We start from the raw sequence: 24,422 nt of genomic DNA on the forward strand, positions 1-24,422 counted from the left end.
TGGACCTGAGGGGACTTGCCTGGGTCTTCAGTGTGTCTGTCTGTTTGTATTTTACCCCTTTTGGGATAAAGGGGGGTTGACCCGTGGATGTGTTCCTGGGGGGTCTTCTGTTGCCTGTTTTACCTCTTTTAGGAACCACGGTGCTGTGGTTGTAAGGAAAAAGAGGGGTTGACCCGTGGATGTGTTCCTGGGGGGTCTTCTTTGCCTGTTTACTTCTTTTAGGAGCCTCGTGGCTGTGGCTGTAAGGAAAAAGAAGTTTGTGGAACTGTGGGATCTGTGTAGAATCACAGTTTCCCTGTGATCCCGTTTTGTGTCACTTTGATAGCCTAGCTAGCTTCACTGTGCGCGTTCGGACTATCCAGCTCTGGTTGAGTTGGGGACGTCCTGACCCGGACCATCCAGCTCTAGTTGAGTTGGGGACGTCCTGACCCGGACCCTTCGGCTCTAGTTGAGCTGAGGGCCCACTGATTATTTAATTGTGGTAGGAGACTTAGCCTTGTGGCAGGGGACTTTGTTTCCTGGGGGAATTCAGGCAGGTATTGCTTGTTTTTCGCATCACGTGGTAGTGAGACTTATAAAGTGGGTTTTATAGGGGCACTACGGGAATGAGGATAGACGTGGCCACATTCTTGTGGACTGCAGAGTAGAGGGAGGCTGGAAAGGATTTCGGACCGGTGTTAGCTGTTATCCTTGGCCGCTGGTAGTGAGACTTATGAAAGTCGTTCTCCGAGCGGGGACACTACGAGGTTGAGAAAGGTGACTTTGGAGTAAGCACATGTAGAAGGAAAGGGATTACTGTTGATTTCATTTGAACTGTGATGCATGCACTGTATTTCAACTGTACTGTTGTTTGTTTAATGTGGAGTCATTTAAACTCCTGTGTCTGTCCCTAAGGATTTTTTCCTTACTCTTTACCTTTTCTATACTTCCTATATTATTATTCTATCCTCTTCTATTTCTATTGTGAGAGAAGTGATTGGTCACACACTTCTCACCTCCAATTAGTGACTAGTCTACGTTTTGGAAAGACGCACTGGGGGGGGACCCACCCCTCTCGAGTGTCAGTCCACCATTGTAGACACTGTTTAAAACCTTTTCCCCCTATATCTGGGACGCCTGTATAGGAGGGGAATGGAACAGGGTTAGAAAAGCCCAATAAGGGCTGGCTAGCGCGTGTGATCTAGTTGAAGATAGAGATTGCTAAAGTGTGTAAAATTGCTGTGCCTTCATGTGGTAGATTACTGACAGAGAAGAAAGCAAGCTTACTGGTACAGAGTAGCAATGCTATTCAGCAGGAAGGTAGGGTTGAGGAAGAACTAGATCACAAAGGGTTAAGAATGTATGTATATTATAATAATTGTTTTTGTATTTTGTGTTAGCCATTACCCTGGTAGAGGGTGGGGGTTTTGTATTGAGTTTTACTAAAGAGTATTATTAAATGTTGTGTTTTTGTGTCCCTTTGCTTTTGCAATAATTGTAACGTAACTGTCTTTCCAGCGCTGACATGGTTAAAAAACTTCATGCTGGCTCTCTCCTTGCCTTCTGTGAGACGCGAGGGGGGAGAGGGAGGGGTGACATTCCTGGTTTTTCAGTTCAGCGTTCAGTAAAATTATTCAGAAACTAATAAGATTTAGCAATGGAACAAAGTATTTTCTCCAAGACTGTTGTATAAGATAAGGAGCCAGGGATGTAGCTCAGTGTTTATTACAAAGGTTAGGAAAGTGAATCTGATGCAGGAATAGAGAATTATTTGGACGAGTTAAAAATGTAAAGGCAAGTGTGATTTGTTGCATTGCTATGCAATGTGGATAGAGGGAATATGCAAAGTTGTTAAGCTAGATTGTGAAGAGGAAAAGTGATTAATGGCTGTAGGTATATTGTTTGCATTCCGTGAGTTTATTTATTTATTTATTTTTATTTATTTTTTTTTATTTTTGCACCATGTTATTTCAAAGCTTCACGGGCTGTTACATGTATATTGCTTTCATTTGTCAGCTGAAATGCCCTAAAAGAAAATGGCCCCTAGAACAAAAGAAGGTTGTCCTTAGTACCCACGCCTCCTCCTGCCCTCACTCTGCCCTTACCATATCAGTGAGGTCATATGCCCGTGTATTGTGTCATGCTCATCCTATCTTAAAGACATGCTGTCTTCCTTAATTCCCATATATTATGAACAAAAAGGTTACGGTTACTAGGATTATCCTGCTATTAGTTTCCCTGTGTCAGGAAGGTGTCTGTGACAAGTATTGGTTAATATGTAGATAGAATATATATGTCTATCGTTTCATGTATAAGTAACAAGTGTGTTTTAGCTTTGTGTACAAAGATTGATAACATGCTGAAAGAAGGGTTATCTTAAAGAACATTTACTAAAAGAAAGTTCTAATAAACCAAGATTTCTTGAACAAATGAATAAGCCAAGTTTAAAGACTGACTAACATAATTTTTGTTGTAAGCCCAGATATTTTATTATTGCATATGCGTAGGAATTGAGACTTTGGGCATTATAGTATATTAATTCTAGATCTGTTACTAGCAGCAAGTGCTTAGCCTTATGCCTATCCCACGCATGCTTAAAACACTTCTACTGAGTTAACCTCTACCACTCCAGTTGGAAGGCTATTCCATGCATCCACTACCCTCTCAGTAATGTAATACTTCCTGATATTATTTTTAAACCTTGGTCCCTCTATTTTTGAGACTATGTCCTCTTGTTATGGTAGTTTTACTTCTTTTAAATATAGTCTCCACTTTTACTGTGTTGTTTCCCTTTATGTATTTAAAAATGCTTTTATCATATTTCCCCTGTCTCGTCTTTTCACCAAGCTATACCTGTCAAGATCCTTTAACCTTTCCTGGTGAATTTTACCCTGCAATCCATGAACCAGTTTAGTAGCCCTTCTTTGAACTCTCTCTAAGGTATCCATATCCTTCTGAAGAATATGGTCTCCAGTACTGTATCCAGTACTCTAAGTGAGGTCCCACCAGTGTTCTGTACAATGGCATGAGCATTTCCCTCTTCCTACTGCTAATACCTCTCCCTATGCAACCAAGCATTCTGCTAGCATTCCCTGCTGCTCTATTACATTGTACATTGTCATTAACAGCCAGAAACTGGAGTACAAGAAATGTGAATTAATGTGTAGCCATTTATAAGCTTAACAAAATCTCCATTATCTTTTCCATTTATTTTGCAGAAGGCAATGTTATTTGTCTATTTTGTATGTTTTAAAAATACATTATCAGTAAAGAGTAGAATAAATTTTATCCCATTTACGAGACATAAAATTGTGATAATGTATATTTGTGATATAAGTAGAAATTACATTTTGAGATGTTAGATTATAAATTATTAAATTAAGAACAAGAGTCAGGGATAGCGTCTGTCTCCGCGGGCACAAGACCCCGTGTGGAGAAGTGGTGGGCAAGCCATCATGGGCCACCCATGGGAGTGAAACGTTCGAGGCTTGTGGAGACAAGATGAGCATGTTAGCCTTTTATTATTTTTCTCTAGGGAACGCTTAGGGCCAGTTAATAGTTGTTGTACATGGGCTATTTGCAGCCTCCATTGCATTTCTACCTAGTCTTGATTTCTGATGTCTCCTCCATTGCTACATCACCTGTCTGCTCCCTTACCTGCCCACCCCCGCTTATTCCTCCCACCAATCCCTCCCCTTCATCTGCAGTCCCCCACTTTCCCCTACTGCCCCTCCCTCTACTCCACCTTCTCCTCCTCCTACTCCTTCTTCCTGCTCTTACTCCTCCCTCCTCTTCCTACTCCTCCCTCTACTCCACTTTCTCCTCCTACTCCTCCCTCTACTCCACTTTCTCCTCCTACTTCTCCCTCTACTCCACCTTCTCCTCGCTCCTCCTACTTCTCCTCTTCTCCTCCTCCTACTCCTCCCTCTACTCCACCTTCTCCTCTCTCCTCCTACTTCTCCTCTACTCCTCCTCCTACTCCTCCCTCTACTCCACCTTCTCCTTTCTCCTCTACTCCTCCCTCTACTCCACCTTCTCCTTTCTCCTCTACTCCTCATCCTACTCCTCCCTCTACTCCACCTACTCCTCCTCCTACTCCTCCCTCTACTCCACTTTCTCCTTCCACTCCACCTTCTCCTCTCTCCTCCTACTTCTCCTCTACTCCTCCTTCTCCTCCTCCTACTCCACCTTCTTCCCTCTCACTCTATCCGCTACTCATTCTTCCATCTCCCCACCACCATATCTGTATCCTTTATATGCTTCCTCCCTTCTTATTCCTTACCAATTTCCTCCACTCATAGACGACTCTGCCTCTACCTGACAACATTATATTTTGAAGAAAAGTTGCTCTGGCCACTCTTCCGCCACTTCCCAGGGGGGAATACCACACTAACGAAAAATTAAAATTATTCAGACATGAAAGAACTGTTTTGGGCACTCTCAAAGAAATAGTGCGGTCCTGACCCAGATTCCCATGGAAGTAAGACACCTGTAAGGGAGGTGGCTGTCCCTCATGTTTTTTCTACACTAAGTCCCCAGAAATCTCATGAAAGGAACCTGACTCATTAGAACAAAACATGAACATTCAATTTACAGATCTCTACAGAGGGGGGTCAGCAAGAGAACTGTGAATAGAAAGACAAATACCCCCCAATCTCACACAGAAATAGGTGAGGAAACCTCTTCTACTGCTCCTCATGGTTGCTTTGAACAGATGAAAGAAGAAACAAGACACCTTTCAACAGAGCATGCAGTAGCTTTACCAGATCCTGACTCCACTCTGTTTGCGGATAAAGAGGAAAGGTACCATACTGGATTTGCTGTTGCTACAGAAGATCAGGTACGTCAAGCACCTTCACTTTCCTCACTCACATCTGCTCAAGACGCTGAATTGACAGCCTTCTCAGTGGCATACAAAATGCCTGAAGGAAGACATGCCAATATCTACACTGACACAAGACATGCCCTGGGTGCAGCACATTATTTTGGATCAATCTGGAAGATAAGAAGCACCACTCAGCTGACTGAAAGCTGCCAACCAAGCCACAAGTGCACCAAGGGAAGTGGACAGAATGGTGTCCGCTAAAGAAACTTCTATACTCACCATGTAGATCCTACCTACAGATCTCAAGCTTCTAAGAGAATGACAAAGCAGCTACTGACCCTGAAGAAATACAAAGCTGGAAAAACAGAAAGGGGCAACCCTTGAAGACGGGCTGTACTCCAACGCTCTTAAGCTCTGTTTACCCAAAAACATGTACTGGGCAGTGAGCCCATGGAACTTTATACCTATCCAAGACCCTCATGAACTCTTTGATCTCTAAAATACCCCTAAGCACCTAGCTAACTCTCAATATCCCTTTCAAGAATCCAGGTGACAAAGAGCTACTGGGTCAAATATGCACTAGTTATCATAGACATTTTGTCAGGATGGCCAGAAGCCTAGCCGGTCATCAATGTGACATCCAAGACCATATACCCAGTAATGCATTGTGAAAGTTGCAGAGATCACTCAGTGGATTCATTGTTCCAGATTCAAGACTCTCTCTGCAACATGAGAAGTGACATTTGTTGATTTTGACACACTTTTGACTCTAAAGAAAAAAAAAAAAAAAAAATGACTTGTTAAATAAAAAGATACCAGCAAGTAGGTGTTTGATGGCCATAATAATGCCTGACCACCTGCCATCGATGGAAAGCCGAGGACCCCAAAAGGAGACCTCGTGAAGCTAAAGAGATCCAAACGCCAAGCTCCCTCAGGATTATTTGCCCATCCTGAGTTTGTGGTGATATTAATATTGACTAAATGATCCGAGTCCACCTACGCTGATGTAGCGTGGGACAGGTTTAATACTACAATGCATAAGCAAATGCGCCCTAGCCAAGGTTATTATGTCCATACACATAATACATGACAAGGTACTCTTGACACACCACATTCATGCTTCAGAACATAAAGAGGAGCACCCCTCTAAAGGGAAAGTTTGATTGATATATATATATTGATGCCATAGGTGTGCCAAGGGGGGTACCAGATGATTTTGCAGTAAAAGGAAAGTTTGAGTCCATTTTCCCAACCGTCACTGCTAATAATAATAATAATATTTTGATTTGCATTTATTATATCTATTGCAACCAACAACGTTTACCTGTCACCATGACTACTTGTGCCTATATTCCAGATAACACAAGTCCATATGGTAATGTAAGCTTGTCTATTTATGATGTCCCTCTGAAGAACTAAGAAGACTTTGAGAACCGTTACTCCAGTCATTTTTTGTGCCTTTGGGTTAACACGTCTTCTGATACTAACATAATAAAGTTTTATCTCTTAGAATCTAACATTTCATAGGGGGGACTGATGTGGAATTATTAAAAATTATTATTGTACTTGTATTGAATTATTGTACTAACTCCATTTTAACCTGACTTCTTCAAATCCTCCATTTTGTCCTCCTAACCTGACTTCTTCAAATCCTCCATTTTGTCCTCATGACTTAACTTGTTCATTTTAAAACTACCTTACGTGACTGAACTTCTCAACCCAATTAATACAGTAGACAAAGACCGTGTTTCCTACAAGGACAAGTACCAGGAGGTGCTGGCTACTCCTTAAGACTTGCGGCTACTCCTTAGGACTTGTAAGATAGTATAGTTTGAAGGCCACGAGAACACAGTAGTAATGAAATGTTCTATTCATAAGAGACCTTGCACCTGGACATGAGGCCTGATATCACTGACTGTGTAAAATGACGCTCAAGCCCCCCTTTCCACCGAGTAAACCTCATGCTGGGAAAGATGGCGCCTGAGCCTTCTGTCCACACCCTTGTCCAGAACAATACCACCTCCCGGTGGGAGGACACCTAGCTGGTCACTCAAACCCCTGAGCCAATTAATAATATTGGTGGGTGGACACGAAGTTAGTCACATAATGTTTAATCCAATCAATGATGTTTATTAGTTATTATCTGATATTCAATGATGATGTCATTTTGCTTTTAAAAAGATCTGCACAACTGTTTTCCAACCAGATTGTATTAAATTTTCTGAAGTGCTTTCAACCTGAACTCCATGTGTCAGTGTGAGCTTACTTCTGCGTATACGCAATTTAATCATCTCAGATTTGGACAGGAACAGATAGACTTTGAACATTTTGGTTTACTTTCAAAAAGTACCATAACACTTGCACTCCACTCATCTGTAGCATGTGCCACTCACAGAATAACTGCGTCATGGCGAGGAGTGCTAGAACGAAGCATTCTAATTACTAGTGAATATATTCAGGGAACTTAATTACTGAGAAAATGTATAAATCTGTTTCATGCTTGATCCAGAACAAGGAATGCTAGCTATTTAAACAAACTAAAAAAATGGCAGTGAAATAAATGGTAATTGATTTGGAGCTGCACAGAAACGCACTATGCTGTAGGGCACATTCCATGGCCGTGTGTGGGGAAACATGTCTATGTTGGGAAAAAAATCATTTTATGCATTCTGCTATGGTCGAGTTTGGAGAGGTTACATTTTGTTCTGGTGTAACAGATTCTATGACCATAAATAAACCATTCCCTCAAGGGCTGTACAAATCTTGGAATATCTTGTACTTCCTCTGTCCCTGGTTAATACAGATTTTTTTTTCTTCTAAACAGCAATTTTTTTGCAACACATCTACTCAATTTTCTTTCTCAGGAAGAAGCAAATGGCAATATTGACACCTTTTTTTTTTCTTTTTTTCTTTTTCTCATTTCTTAAAGGTCCAGCAAAAAAAGGCAAAGAGCAAATCACAGAACGGAGCTTCTTCCTCCGTATGAAGTGCACGCTCACCAGTCGAGGAAGAACAGTGAATATAAAATCTGCCACATGGAAGGTGAGGAATCCTTACAAAGCAAAATTCTGCTTGTGTTATGGCACCGCTAGCTAATACTAATGTCTGTTACTGGTATGATGTGCTTTGTGTTTGAATTCTGGTTTGCTGAGCAGATAATTCAGTAATAATTTCCATCTCCCACGTGATGGGAATCTGTACAGGAGCTATATTTGCAAAGCAGGAGCGTCATTGTGTTTGTCATTATTAAAATGCTCCAACCCTTCAAACATAGAGGACCTACATCGGTCCATCACGGAATACGGTTATAGGTGATAGCAATCAGCTTCCCAGTTAAAGCGGTTTCTTCGTTTTCCACGGTAAAATAAGTGCTGATTAATTTAAATGAATTCTGTAAATTCCAACAATCAATATGAGAAAGTCTAAAGGGATTTACTATGTCGCCTAGAAGTCATGGGATCTATATGCATTATGAATGGAGGATTTCTCTCCAAAAAACTATTAAAGAACTGTCACCTTAACATTAGATTTTAATATAGTGAGTATTTCTTTAAGTTTAGAAAATAAATGGATTCTTAGTTAAATGAAGTATATGTAAAAATATGAGCAATTCACACCCTAACTTTCGGATAGTATCATTCAGCCATGTTAGATGCACCTTGGTCATACCATCTTTGATTGTGACTGTTAGTGGGTCTGATAACATCGCTACATTGTGCAGGGAGTGAGGCTGGTAACAACACCATACAGACGGTCAGTTTTCAAACACTGTCTGACCCAAGGTGCATGTGAGAGTTTCTAAAAGTTTTATTTATTGTCATATACTTCATTTAACACAGAATCTATTTCCTTTTAAAACTTGATGAAACGATCATTATATTAAATAGTGCGGAGGTGACAGTTGTCATTTAAAATGTTGTGTATCACACGGGAGCTGAAGTAGACTGCTCCGATAAGGTGGACGTGTTTCACACACAGTCATTCTGTTATACACCTAATCTTAACAGTCCAGGTGGTAAAACTCAAGATCTGGAGATGTTTGTTCCTTATGGGTATTCTATGTTTATATATTTTTATTTTCGTTCAGGTTCTCCACTGCTCGGGGCATATGCGTGTGTACGATGCTGGCAGTGGACAGAACCATTGTGGATACAAGAAGCCACCAATGACCTGCTTGGTGCTGATCTGTGAACCAATTCCTCACCCATCTAATATTGAGTTTCCACTGGACAGTAAAACCTTCCTCAGCCGCCACAGTCTTGACATGAAGTTTTCTTACTGCGATGAAAGGTAATGCCAAGTAAACTAGCACACACATAATGTGCCTAAAACACACCACAAACTAAAATATGATTGTGTCTGATTGGGTGTGATGCAATTCGTTTCCTCCCAGCTACTAGTTTAATAATTTCCTCTACATTTGTCTGATTTGATGAACATTAAACATTCTCCTAATTCTGTAACTTCATCGGTTTCACCTTTTCATTTTAGGGTAACCGTGTTGGTGGGGTATGAACCGGATGACCTCATAGGTCGTTCAGTCTACGAATACTATCATGCCCTGGATTCAGATCATCTGACCAAAGCCCACCATGACAGTAAGTATTTAATTCTTTTTTATTGAACTATGCCATGCCCTCTATTGGAGGAGAGTATACAATGTTATCTGTGAGAAAGCAAATACAGCAACATAAGAATAACGACCACATTGCCCCAAGATATGTGTAGCGCAACAACCTGCTTCCACATCCATTCTGCAAACACTCATAAAAATTGGGAACGGTAAAGTGAATTAAATGTACCATTCGTTTAAGCAGATTAAAGGAAACCTGCAGCAATTAAAGAATTGTTGAAAAATGAATAAAGATGCAATATTTGAGGGGAAAGTGTTGTCATTCTAATATTAAAGTATACTTTTTATAACCTCAGAATCCGTGTTCTAATGAAGCAGCACTGCAGGGGCAGTAAGAAATGTATAAAACTTATAGGGTGCTAGGTAATACCAGTGTTTAGGAGTGGTACCCCTACTCCCCCCCCCCCACACCGCCACCCACCTTGGACTCTATGTAAGCATTTTAATGTTCTCTGATTTATGTTTTCAGTGTTTGCAAAAGGGCAAGTGACTACAGGACAGTACAGGATGCTGGCCCAGAAAGGAGGCTATGTTTGGGTCGAAACCCAAGCAACTGTTATATACAATACAAAGAATTCCCAGCCCCAATGCATTGTTTGCGTTAATTATGTTTTGAGGTAAGTTTTCACAAAGTTGGGCTCTTCGTCTAATTATTGATAATATATTGTATAGAAAATATCCCTTGTTGCATTTAATTTCTTACAGTGCTTGATCAAAAAAATACCTTGTTCAATTGATATTAAAAGTCCAAAATAATTCTGTTTTAAAAAAAAATCTTACCTTTTTACGGCATCATTTCAATTGTGCTGCAACGAATAGCTTAATTCACGAAACCCTATGGATCAATTGACTTTTTTTGATGACTTTTTGGAGTTTCTCTTTAAAGTGAACATGTTGTCAGAAATTCAACTTACCTGAAATCATCCTATACACGTTGAATACACCTTATAATCCAAAGACCTATGATGTATTTAATGTAAAATATCGAGATTTAGTCTCTCCTCCGTTACTCTTCATGTGACATCCACCTCCGGGCCACCCTCTACTCTTCCTTCACCTCCATTCTTTGGGGATTTGTCCCGCTTGGCTTGCCCAGTGTGGGAGCATTTAAACAGAGTGATGAAGTGCTAGCTAGGGGGTTTCCACAGCAACTACAATGCATGCACAGTAGTTGCTTTGCTTAGGAGATCAGAAAGACTTCCTGTGGGAGACATTGATAAACTGGAAGAAAAGCTTAGTTTTAAATAGGGTTTTTTCTTTCTCTATACATTGTGCTAGCAAAACTGCCAACACGATGTATAGATAGAATGGTATTCCTCAGTCTAAGGACCAGGAGTTGTTTGGGGCATGACCGATGCCATGTAATGCACCAGCTCTTGTCTAGCTTATGTTAGTATTTCAAGATTGTAGGATTGCATGTGTTTCTCAGTAGACCCAGCTTTTCAGCCTTTGAAAGAGTACAATTAAGTTTGAGGTGGCAGCAACCGTAAGTCTATTTAAAATACTAGAACGGCTTACTGTTGTCTTCCGAGAGCACACATCCTGAAACAAAAGTCCTATAGATCTTTTCACAACACTGCCACCATGTGGAATCTGAAGAAAAGTCCAACCAGATTTAATTTTTTTGTTTGTTTTTAAACCAGCACGCAAACAAACCCTTTTAAACAAATTTACAAACCAGAATAAAGCAAATAAATAAATAAATAAATAAACCTTAAAAAGTATGTAATAAACAATTATAAACCTACTATAAACTTTGTCAGATTGCATTGGTGGACATGCCTCTCAGCTAGTGGAGTTTCTTCAGCCCTCAATGTGTCCACTAAGGACTGAAACAGGACATAATCATGTAGAAGCAGCAAGCTTCTTATACTACCTGTAGTGAGTAACTCAGCAGGGAAAGAGAAACCGGACACTGGAACCTGCCTTACATGAAATCACACTGATTAGACTCCCTCTCTTCTCCCCCTGTCGGGATTTGCAAGGTGAAGAGATCTTCTACCTCACATGTGAAAATCTATTAAGCACGCCCAATTCACCTTTCCAGCATTCCTAGGGATAGGAAAATGATTTGTTAGTTCGGTGTCCCGTCTCCCTCCGGAGCAGGTGTGTGATGTATAAGAAAGAAGTAGGTAAATATTAAAAGGAAAAATCATCTTTACCCACGTTTTTCAGCCTGCAGAGTGTAAGGTAACTGTCTCAAAGCTAATGCTTTTGAATGAGACGGTTGTCTGTGTTGCATGCCCCAAATTCCTCCACCCTAAACATCTTGAGACAAAAAAAAGGATTTCATTAACACACAAAATGGTGTAGACTTTCAGAGATCTCCCTGAAAACTTACTTTTGCATTGTTATTAACTTTAAATGGTTTCTCTAAGCACCATGATCAATCCAGTGATTTGAAGTAGTCATGTTGCCTGAAGTCTGTATATGCAGTGTTTCGCTTTGAGAGACTGAGATTAATTAAATGCTGAAGATGTAACTCCACAGTATCATTTCCCTAGAGCGAAGTTCCGGGCTGGCTAATGTCAATTCTGTACAAAATTGACATCTGATGTTGGCATTAGACAGCCAATGGTGGCATGACACCCTCACCTGCCCTCAGTCTGTCTTGACTCTTTGTGATAATGCTAATGATTTTTACCATAGCAGATGCCTGCGTTTTAATGAGAACCTGTCTCTCTGTATCATTAGTGGCATTGTAGAAAAGGATGTGGTCTTGTCGCTGGGCCAGACAGAGAGTATCCTAGTCCCAGTGGAATCTGCTGAGACTAAAATGCGTGAGATCTTTACAAACCGAGACACAGAGACTGATGGCAAGAGCTTGTACGATCAATTCAAGGAGACCTCCGACTCCTTGACGTTTCTTGCACCAGATGCAGGGGATGAAATTGTCTCATTGGAATTTGGTCAAAGTGGTGAGTGTTTTTTCTGTTTTCTATACGTTTTCACTTTACGTCTCCATAAGGCAGACCAGGCTAGGACTGTCTTCATTCCATTTTTTTTTTTTTTTTTTAACCTCCATAAGACTCTGAGCAGCAGTTTGATGATGTACCACTTTACAATGATGTAATGCTGCACCCAACAAATAAGCAGCTGGACAGCATGCTGGTATCTCCAGATCCTGATAAACCGAAGCCCCTTCGTAGTAATGCAGATCCTGCTTTAAACAGAGAAGTTGTAATAAAAATTGAGAATACTGTGGAACCGCTGGACCTTGCATTCACTGTTCCCCAGCAGTCCAAGCCATGCAGTCCTTCAGACATTAGCAGCAGTCAGAGCTCCACAGAGGTAAGCATTCAGTGATAAGAATGTAATGGCCCGGTCTTACTGTAGAGGGCACTATTCTTTATCAGTGATTTCATTTGTCAGCAGTTTGCATTGGCAGCTAATTTCCATGTCGTTTGTATTGTCCTTTTGTAGCCTGGTACTCCAGCAGAGTATTGCTTCAATGTCGACAATGATATTTCAACTGAATTCAAAATGGACTTGGTGGAGAAACTTTTTGCCATAGACAAAGATGCTAAAACCCAATATTCTACACAGGTTTGCTTCCTTTTATTTTTATACACAAAGTGATTGTTTTATCGAAACATTTGGACATTCTTGTAAGAACCTTCACTGTCCGGAATAGACTAATTAAACAGACTCTTAGACTCAATGATGTAATAACTCGGTGTTGACCTACCACCACTCTCTATCCTGAGTCTCGTTGAAAGTATATTGGCCAGTCAGTTCTTAACACTGCTGAATTCTACATTTTGACAAAGGCAGTGAATCTAAACAGTTCTGCATAAAGGGTAGAGAGAAGCTACTGTCTTAGTACCCTGAGCTCCTGTCTGCGTTTTCCAGTGAGTGTTTTTTTTTTGCTTGCTTTGCTACCAGTGTGTATGTGTTGCCTGAGCTTGACTTTCAAAGTTTGACCAAAAACTGCAGAGTTGGAGATTTTTTTTCCTAGTTCTGCTATTTTGACAGAGTTTTGCAACAAATAACTGGAACGTGAAAAAAAGTAATATAGTGCGTGTGTTTGATGTATATACATGCTTGATGCTGGCTGGGGAGATATGAATTTAAGGTGTATGATTTTAAGCTGTAGGTGCTGCGTGGGGCTACAGATTTCTTCTGGGTTACTCCTACTATGATTGTCTGTTAATATTTTCCCCACTCCTGTTAATTTGATTTCCTTAAATGCTCTTTCATCACTCGACTAGGTGTTCCATAGAGCAAGGGTTCTAGCCATATACTAGCTGGTGACTGGTGAAGTAATAGGGGGAGGTATATGTGGAGTGTGGTTGTGAGGACGTATTTTACTTCTGAGCCCTTCTGAATTGTGGATAACCATGCACGCTGACGTAGTCATTTCATTTATTCCAGGAAACAGACTTGGATTTGGAAATGCTGGCTCCGTACATCCCAATGGATGATGACTTCCAGCTGCGAACGTTTGAACAGCTTTCATCTTTGGAGAGTGATTCAGCAAACTCACAACCCACGGGAAGCATCACTAACCTGTTTCAGTCGTCTCAAACCCAAACCACCAGTGATTTTAAGCCACTTACTATAGAAGCAGTGAGCGACTTGGAGACCACTATTATCCAGTCACCTGCACAGTCCATGAAAGATGTCACCAGTGCTCCGTCGTCTCCATATAACGAGAGCCGAAGCCGTACAAGTTCTCCAATGAGAACAGACAAATTAAATGTTACGCCTGAACGGTCCCGCCCAGGAACTCCCAGTTTACCGGCTCTTTTTGCTAAGAGGTATATCATTCTCATGTTATTTTCCAGCATTACGTTACTTCTAAATGATGCACTTAATAAAGGGAACCTGTCCATTCCCTTACTTTTTGAAAAATAAAATTATATCTACGCCTCTTTATCCAGAAGCTGGGTAAAGAGGCGTAGATTGTTCTAAGCTCTGGCCATGGCACCTGACCATCAGCATATAGAGCGCATACTGAGAAGAGAATTTTTTTTATTTTTTTCATGGTGTTTCTTCCTGATATGCAGTGTGTGCCCTGGCTTTGCCATGTTTTCTGGAGTGTTTTGTCATTTGTAAAATCTTTAAGAGGAATTTAAACATTTTAATAAAAAGGTTAACACAAGTTATTTAAAGTTATGCAATTGTGTACATGTCAGAGATGTGGCTATTCCTTTTTATCAATTGTCCTTCTTTAATCTTACAGGCCTGGCACTTTGGACGAAGAATTAAGTCCAAAAATGATTGCTTTACACAATGTACAGAGAAAACGCAAAATTGAAAACGAGGGTTCCTTGTTCCAAGCAGTGGGAATTGTAAGTGCATTTTGTTTTCTCTTGTGTAGGAGTTCACATGGTTTGTATGTGTTTCATAACTGGACTTTAAATCCTATATTAGTGCACACGGCCTCTGGCACTCCATTGATTCAATGTTTAAATGAACACTCCATGCACCAGAACCACTGCAACGCGCTGGAGTGCTATAGCACCCTCCACTGTAGTCTGTTTGCTAACAGTTTGGCAAATTATCTTCTTTGAGAATCGGAAGCTCTTTGAATCGAGCTAAACCCAGCATCACCGTGCTTAGCTCATTGCCCGGAAGTAATCAGCTGATGCTCTCAGCCAATAAGCTGGCCTTGCACAGCAACATTTACCTCGGGAGAGCCAACGGGAACTTAAGGCTCTCTTATGGAAGTGACTGGACCCTGGAAGACCCCAGGTAAGAAGCAAAATAGTTTGTCTGCTTACATTGGGGGTGCCAGGGCACACTCCTGGTACCATAGCCACTTTAGTGGTTATGGTGCTTGGGATATTCCTTTAAAATAATCAGTGCTGTTTGATGGAGTTTCTTTTTCAAACCACATTACGCCTCTTCCTTTATTGGTTTCTTTGTGTCCGATGAGTTCTGCTTGCCACTTGGCGCATCTGTGTGCTCGTTGCTGCTAGTTCTCTGTATGTATAATTCTTTATTGTGATGAGAATGAAAATTAAATAAAACAAAAAAATCAGTGTTTCTAAGTAAAAATCATGTGAAATAATGAGTAAACATCACACAAGCCTCTTATATCTCAATGCTCATTAGGACACCTGCATTACCTTCTTACTGCTGGGTGGATACCGTTTATTGCTATAACGAGGCTATTCTTACAGAATTCTTGGTATAACCTTTGTCTGCATCATTTCTGTCCAAGGAGCTCTGGCTATGAATTGCTATAGTGGCTACCAAACTCTTTCTAGTTGCCACCATTGCTGAAGCAGTGAGGTTTTGATTGTTCTAGGTTTAAACGACAATCTTTGCAGACTGCTGTCAGTGTTTGGGAACGAAAAGCTCAAAAATGCTAAACGGATGCCAAATAGTGCCTAAACTGCAAATGCATTGGTGTGTTTTACTTCCTACACAGTCAGGACCTTTACTAAAGTGTTCCAGAAAGGATGGTTGGCCGTGCGTTGCTCTGCCTATGTTTCCCATAAAACTTGCTGTAAACATTGTTTTACTCATTCCTTCCTGTGAGTGCTGTGTAGCAACAGAGACTAGACTTGTGAATATCTTCTGTGGAATATCCTGGCTGAAATATCTATCAATATCATTTTCTTACGTTTTTTTTTTTAATGTTTGTTTTAGGGAACATTATTTAAAATAAATGTTGATCAGGAGTCAGACTCTCCTCTGTTATGGAAGCGTGTGAAGAGTTCTGATTCTGGTACAGAAAGACCAAGTGGAGCGGAGCAGAGAACCATTCTTCTGTTATCAACTGGTAAGAAGGATTAAAATGTTTTTAAGGAAAATGTTAGAGCACTACGAAAGCTAAAAATAGACAGATCAGACCTCTCAAGGCAGAATGCATATGTAATGCTTTGTGTGATCGTGGTTGTGTTATAACAGAAGTTATCTTGCTCATAGGACCACAACTTACTAACATATATATTAATTTGTTCTTTCTTTTTGCACTTTGTAGATATGGGCAGTCGATTGCTTTGCCAGTCTGTAGATGGTACCAGGCTTCCACAACTGACTAGCTATGACTGCGAAGTGAATGCCCCCATACAAGGAAATCGAAACCTCCTACAGGGGGAAGAATTATTAAAGGCTCTCGATCAAGCTAACTGATCTCTTATTGTCTTCAATGTTTGGACACTGGTGAACCTTCATCACCCAAAGCAGCATATTTATATTTTCTAGATCTGATATTTAGAAACCTGCCTACAATACCGCACTACTCCAGCTAGATCCATTTCAACTCCTAGGTCTTTCTTTCCTTTGTATTTTTCATCTTTTTTTGTTACAAAGCAAAATAAAATGTTGATACTTCATATATCCAAATACATATACTTCATACCAATATATAAACTAACACACATTCAGAATGTGCACATTTTGTTTGGTTTTCTTTTTTGGTATTTTAATTATTTTTTTTAAAAAAATTGGGACTTTGTCAAACACATCATTTAAAGTGAATCTGTCATTCACAAAATGTCTGGTAAATAATTCAATTGTAGAAATTGAAATCACCAACATATGTAGGTATGAGATGACACACTTTTCCTGACATTCTTTTGTGGACCGTGTGCATGTCTTTGTGGACTCACAAGTTCGTGGCTGCAAGGTGGCCATTGTTTGTGTACATGGACATGTGCACCCCCCCACAGAATTAGCTAAAGTATAGATCTCTGCCACTATTTGTAAGTTGGGATCTTTAACAACATTTTATCTGAACCTTTGCCAACAAATTGGCTAGCAAGGTCCGTAGATAATTGTATCTTGAATGTGCCATCTTTGCATGACAGGTGCACTTTGAAACGATTAATCACAGTACAACAGTTTAATCATTTGTGATTCCATTAGGTGTTAGATTCTCAGATCATCTTATGTTGTCTGTACTTTTTACTGCACAGTAAACAAAACAATGCTTTGCCAGCGGTGCATTGTAGTCACGATCGCACAATATATATTTTCTTAAGAAAACAAAAAAACTACCAGCAGTTATTCATGCAATATATTATGCATTTTTAAGACTAGTTTATAAAATTGTTTTGTTTGTGGTTTTTATTTTATGGTTTTTATTATTTTAGGTTTTATTATTTCGAAATCTTGTTATGGCCTGACGTAACTTTGTTAGCAACGTTATGATGTAACCCAGTTGATGGCTACAGCAGAGATTTCAAACCTTAATCCATTTAAACAGGTTCTAAAGATGGATGTAAACTGGTGTGATTTTTAGAATCATGTAGCAATGCATTCTCTTTTAGAAAGAGAGACCAATATAAGTAGACTGTGTGACAGCTAAGAAAATCCCTGCTTGTAGTTGTAAGCATCATTGCTAATCATGTAAGCATATTAAATGTAAATGTTCTGCTCATCCGGTGTAACACACAGATCGACGCAGACTAGTAAAAATGCATAGTACGTAACGTTTGCTTGGCATTTGAATTCATGCACTTTTCTCGCTATGAACATCTTTATATTTTCATATAAATGTTCAGTACCTATGACCTGTATTTAGAATTTTATTTTTCTTCTTTTCATTTTTTAAAAATTTTAATAGTTGTATCTTCCAGCATCTGCTAAGTGTAATTGTACATTAGATTGTGCAGATTTTGTTCTCAATCTATCCTTTTTTGGTGTCTGTGGTTGGATCTAACACTAACTGTTATTGTTTTATTACATCAATAAACATTTTTCGTGGACCAGGCCACATATTGTTCATCAATTTGTCTATTTATGTTGTTACTGTTTATAATAAAGACAACTTTTAAACGGATGATTTCTTTTACAGCCCCATTCTTTTTGTTTTACGTGATTCCTATTGAAAACAGAAAAGAGCTTTTTAGATTTGTAAATGAAGAATATTATATTTTTATATTGACGTCCTCGAAGCTGCACTCCAGAATAATTCTGAAAACATGTACACAGTATTTTTACCTGTATATACTTTATTTGGGATCTTTGACTAAGATAAGGCTTTAGGAAAAGTGAAGTCCAAGCTGTGTAGGACCAACTTCTCGAAATTTCGAACTCCCAATAAAGCAATGAAAACATTGGTGGGGGCCTACTGCTTATAAATGGACTTATTCAGCTATGCAAATTCAAACCGGGACAGTAATATCCATGAGGCCTCCCAGTGAACATGTTGCAGGCTAGAATGAGTCAATACAATAAGTTATACATTTTCTCTCTGTGATGATCTGGACGTCTAAAGAAGGGTGCAACATGCGCTTACGATCATTTGACAATTACACATTGTTGCCATGTACTGGAAATTAAATTATAGCTTTCTGGGTAATCTTTGAACAGTTTCCAAACTGCCATGTTACCAGTAAGTTTCTGACCGTTTTGAAAATGGTAAATGTACGTGATTGCGACAATGTCTGGGTTTTATACATCAACCGAAATCCAATACAAGAGTTGTAAAATGACTTTGCCCAGCCTTACAGATCCCAGCGATGGACACAAGCGATTAGTTTAATCTTCATACAATAACACACACAAAATGCTCAGTATAACTTGTGAATATTAATGTAACAGGGGCATTGTTTGTTTCATCTAGAAGCACATTATGGTTTAATTCAATTTGTATGGTCCATGTGTTGCTCACCAATGTTTGTTTTTTTTTTTTTTTTTTTTTTTTTTTTTTTTTTTTTTTTTTTTTTTTACTATTGGCACAGACTTTACTCCCTGTCCTTGTGTCCTGTAGCTGTTTGGGAAATCCCCAGATATTTAAACACCCTTTTCCTGACCTTTTTTGTATTTGATAAATTGGTGATTCATATTCTGCAGACTTTTTACTTGCGTAGATTACACTACATGATATTGCACAACCTGTGTCCTGGGGCAGCAATTAAATCGTGTAAATAACTCACAAACAACTGGGTCATTTGAATGTCTGCAGGATGTTGTCTATATATGGCCTGTACACAGAATATTTAACCAGCCAGTAATGTCTTTTTGTAGGACAATCCAAAGGTCATTCTGCATCCGGATCCTCCGTACCAGTTGAATGATGCAAGCTTTTTTCTGATAGTTACACTTTTTGAGTTGTTTGAATCAGCCTGTTTAGTATTAAGGTGCACGCGCACACACTGTGCAGCACTACGGAATTTGCTGGCGCTATATAAATAATAAAGTAATATGTATCCGTGCATTGGTATACTTTTTAAAGTGTATATGATCATTTAAAGCAATGCTGCCCCCTTGCTCACACACAGTGTAACTGCAATCTCTTTACTTAGGGAAAAAAAACACTCTTCAATACTGTGTCCTGTGTTGCTGCTGTGGCTAAATAGTGCTATTATTCTATGCTTAACCCCTTAAGGACACGTGACATGTCATGATTCCCTTTTATTCCAGAAGTTTAGTCCTTAAGGGGTTAAATGTATGAATGGACAAAACCGAAAAGACCAGCCTAGGTCATCATTTTAAATAATTTCCCTGGGTTTTAGTTTGACTGGTTCTGGCAGCCTTCGCAGTTTAAACTCGGCTTTGCGGAATAAAAACCGGGTACTTTTCAATATGGCGCTTGCAAATATTTCTGTATTGTATGGGGATAAAGTATTCAGTTGTTACTGTAATAAGGTGTTAGAGTAGTACACTCCATTTATTACCGTTGGGTCTCTGGTATTACAGCTGCCCTGTGTTACCCCATTCACAGGGCCATCGATTTGGAAACAAATCTCCAATTTGGTCACAACTCTTCCTGCCTCCGTTTCTCTATTCCGATTAACTGCCAGAAATCTGCCATTTAGTGAATAACCCTGTTTGTGTTTATTCTCTGAATGGGGAATTGCATTTTTTTTTTTTAGCTCAAAACCGCTAACATGTAAAGTGTTTATAACTGGGTTATAATATCCTAAAATGCTCAATTCTGCGATCCCTTCTTCACATTTCACGGTTTAGTGAACAAACAGCCCCGGGGTTAATTTCTCAGAGAGTGGAAACTTCCTGCCACCTCAAATATTTAAAGGAACAATCTAACCACCATAACAGCCATAGCATGCGATAGTGGGTATGGTGCCAAGAGTGCGCTGAAGTTGTACTTCTTACCTCGGGTCTGCCAGGCACCACTCCCTGCCTCCACTACAGCCTCCAATGAGTGAGATGCTCTGTGTCAGAGCTAAGACCATCGTTGCAGTAGTAGTGAAGGCGGGGAGCGGTGCCCTACGCAAGCCAGGTAAGAAGTCAAAATGTTGTAAAATGGTTTGATTAATTACAATGGGGAGGAGCAAGGCACTCCTGGCTTGCTGTAGTGGTTATGGTGCTCGGAGTGTTGTTAGATTGTACTATATAAAGCCGTTATACGCTAAACTCAGAATTCTAGCGAATTAAAATCTAAAATCCAAAATTAGCCATGCTGTGACTGGCGGAGTTGGGAAATGTTTCCAGATTGCTGAAAATTTGTCGTTTGGATTTCAATTAATTGTTGCAATTCAATGTTTACTGAAGAAAAAACAAACAAACAATATAAGGTTGCACAAAAATAGGAAGAATTAAAACCATCAAAGCAAAATAATAAAACAAGACAAACTATTCAGTAAACCTGCTGGGAGTTTTTTTAGTGTTTTTTTGGGGATAATGTCTCCCCTCTGGCTATATTAGTCTGAGTGACTGAGTGACCCCCTCACCCCAGATGATCTACTGTGTGACCTGATAACAAGGCATTGGGCATTCCCACACACTCCCACTGCGCATGCGCACAGGATCGGAGACCGTTATAAACACAAGAGCCTTACTCACTGCCGTAACGCTCCATACGCCAGAGCCGGGCTCCGACATAATGGCCGCTGCCGCCGCGCTGTCTAAGCCTAATGCTTAAAGCTTCGGACTCTAGTGTTTGGACTCTGGGATGCTATGAGTGACGTAATGACGCTGTGCGTGGGTTCCTGTTTACAGCATGGGGGTGAGTGGGGGCAGATTCATGGTGGGGGGGCTTCCTGCTCTCTGAATCTCCTTTAATGCTTTATATTGTGGTGGCGGTTGTGGTTGTTTGTTTTTGTGGTGGGGGTAATGGGGGCACCCTGCTCTCTGAGTCTCCTTTAATGCTGTATATTGTATTTATGGCGGGTCTGAGCTGTCAGAAAGTCCCATTCAGTAGCAGCTCAGGGCAGGTTTGGGGGTCTGTCACCATATTAATGTCATCATTAATGGTTTAGTGACAGGGAAACTGAACTGATGGGAGAAAAAAAAAAAAGCTGATTTGTAAAATGATTGTATAATTATTCCTTAAATGAACACTTATGGCACCATAACCACTTCATCAAGTTGAAGTGGTTTTTAGTGCCTGGATTCCCTTGGCGATGTCCCTACATTCGTGTTAAACCGTTTTGATCTGTTTTGATGCTTTAATGTAGGTCTCCTGCGTCCCACTTTTTAAAAATTTTTTTGTAAATAATTACAATTATTTATATAGTGCCAACATATTCAGCAGCGCTGTACAATAAGTAAAGAAGACGGACAATAAGTTCTAACAGGAGATTCTTTACATAATGGAACAGTAGGTGAAAAGGGTACTCTGAGCGTATCACTATATGACTTGGCATCATGCTGAGAGTATCCGGGTACTCTGAGCTTATCACTATATGACTTGGTGCCATGCTGAGAGTATCTGGGGACTCTGAGCGTATCACTATATGACTTGGTGCCATGCTGCGATTATCAAAGTACTCTGACCGTATCACTATATGACTTGGTGCCATGCTGAGAGTATCCGGGTACTCTGAGCGTATCACTATATGACTTGGTGCCATGCTGAGAGTATCCGGGTACTCTGAGCGTATCACTATATGACTTGGTGCCATGCTGAGAGTATCCGGGTACTCTGAGCGTATCACTATATGACTTGGTGCCATGCTGAGAGTATCCAGGTACTCTGAGCGTATCACTGCCTTCCATCACTATATGACTTGGTGCCATGCTGAGAGTATCCGGGTACTCTGAGCGTATCACTATATGACTTGGTGCCATGCTGAGAGTATCCGGGTACTCTGAGCGTATCACTAAATGACTTGGTGCCATGCTGAGAGTATCTGGGGACTCTGAGCGTATCACTGCCTCCCATCACTATATGACTTGGTGCCATGCTGAGAGTATCCGGGTACTCTGAGCATGTCACTGCCTCCCATCACTATATGACTTGGCACCATGCTGCGATTATCAAAGTACTCTGAGCGTATCACTATATGACTTGGTGCCATGCTGAGAGTATCCGGGTACTCTGAGCGTATCCCTATATAACTTGGCGCCATGCTAAGAGTATCCGGGTACTCAGAGCGTATCACTATATGACTTGGCACCATGCTGAGAGTATCCGGGTACTCTGAGCGTATCCCTATATGACTTGGCGCCATGCTAAGAGTATCCGGGTACTCAGAGCGTATCACTATATGACTTGGCACCATGCTGAGAGTATCCGGGTACTCTGAGTGTATCACTATATGACTTGGCACCATGCTGAGAGTATCCGGGTACTATGAGCGTATCCCTATATGACTTGGCGCCATGCTAAGAGTATCCGGGTACTCAGAGCGTATCACTATATGACTTGGCACCATGCTGAGAGTATCCGGGTACTCTGAGTGTATCACTATAAGACTTGGCTCCATGCTGAGAGTATCCGGGTACTCGGAGTGTATCATTATATAACTTGGTGCCATGCTGAGAGTATCCGGGTACTCTGAGCGTATCACTGTTTGACTTGGTGCCATACTGAGAGTATCCGGGTACTCGGAGTGTATCACTATATGACTTGGCACCATGCTGAGAGTATCCGGGTACTCTGAGTGTATCACTGTTTGACTTGGTGCCATACTGAGAGTATCCGGGTACTCGGAGTGTATCACTATATGACTTGGCACCATGCTGAGAGTATCCGGGTACTCTGAGTGTATCACTATATGACTTGGCGCCATGCTGAGAGTATCCGGGTACTCTGAGTGTATCACTATATGACTTGGTGCCATACTGAGAGTATCCAGGTACTCGGAGTGTATCACTATATAACTTGGTGCCATGCTGAGAGTATCCGGGTACTCTGAGCGTATCACTGTTTGACTTGGTGCCATACTGAGAGTATCCGGGTACTCGGAGTGTATCACTATATGACTTGGCACCATGCTGAGAGTATCCGGGTACTCTGAGTGTATCACTGTTTGACTTGGTGCCATACTGAGAGTATCCGGGTACTCGGAGTGTATCACTATATGACTTGGCACCATGCTGAGAGTATCCGGGTACTCTGAGTGTATCACTATATGACTTGGCGCCATGCTGAGAGTATCCGGGTACTCTGAGTGTATCACTATATGACTTGGTGCCATACTGAGAGTATCCAGGTACTCGGAGTGTATCACTATATAACTTGGTGCCATGCTGAGAGTATCCGGGTACTCTGAGCGTATCACTGTTTGACTTGGCGCCATGCTGAGATTATCCGGGTACTCTCAGCGTATCACTGCCTCCCATCACTATATGACTTGGTGCCATGGGCCCCTGGGGACCCTCATTCAGTTGGATAGAATAGTTGAACAGTGGGACAGTTCCATGTGACCCCAAGCACCATTATCACTTTAATGAGATGAATTAGTTATGGTCCCTAGAATATCCCTTTCAATGTGAACTTTTAGTCCAAAACAGATGAATAGGAAAAATACTGCATGATTACTGTTCAGCTATTCCGAGCTAAAATGTTAAATTCACATTGAACTCACTAAGGATTGGCAAGAGCGATCTATTATTATTTATAAAGCGCCAACAAATTACGTAGCGCTGTACAATACATGTTTTTCCAACAAGATGAGTTAAACGCACAGAGACACAGAGTGTTGAGGGCTCTACTCAAATGAGCTTACATTCTAGAGGGGGTGGGGGAAAGTGACAAAGAGATAAGGGGAGGATGTATTTCAGGTATGTGAAAAAGTAGGTTGCTAGAATAGTTTACAGCAGCGGTTCCCAAACAGCCCGAACTGGCATAGGGGAGCCGCAAAATATATTCAAATGTGTGGCCCGCTAGCAGTGTGA

General features: G+C 40.6%; 1 protein-coding gene across 1 annotated transcript in view; it reads left to right on the top strand.

The window, feature by feature from the left end:
- The window catches only part of HIF1A (hypoxia inducible factor 1 subunit alpha), a 37,118-nt gene extending 18,944 nt beyond the window's left edge, over positions 1-18,174 (top strand). The window contains exons 5-15 of the mRNA XM_063440429.1: positions 7,734-7,846; positions 8,892-9,094; positions 9,296-9,402; positions 9,907-10,054; positions 12,132-12,355; positions 12,466-12,728; positions 12,861-12,983; positions 13,812-14,197; positions 14,623-14,731; positions 16,038-16,170; positions 16,372-18,174. Of these exons, the coding sequence (XP_063296499.1) occupies positions 7,734-7,846; positions 8,892-9,094; positions 9,296-9,402; positions 9,907-10,054; positions 12,132-12,355; positions 12,466-12,728; positions 12,861-12,983; positions 13,812-14,197; positions 14,623-14,731; positions 16,038-16,170; positions 16,372-16,523 (1,961 nt within the window). The 3' untranslated portion in view covers positions 16,524-18,174. The remainder of the gene's footprint in view (positions 1-7,733; positions 7,847-8,891; positions 9,095-9,295; positions 9,403-9,906; positions 10,055-12,131; positions 12,356-12,465; positions 12,729-12,860; positions 12,984-13,811; positions 14,198-14,622; positions 14,732-16,037; positions 16,171-16,371) is intronic.
- Positions 18,175-24,422: the final 6,248 nt, after the last annotated feature.

This window comes from Pelobates fuscus, chromosome 13 (assembly GCF_036172605.1).
Source record: "Pelobates fuscus isolate aPelFus1 chromosome 13, aPelFus1.pri, whole genome shotgun sequence".
Classification (NCBI taxonomy): domain Eukaryota; kingdom Metazoa; phylum Chordata; class Amphibia; order Anura; family Pelobatidae; genus Pelobates; species Pelobates fuscus.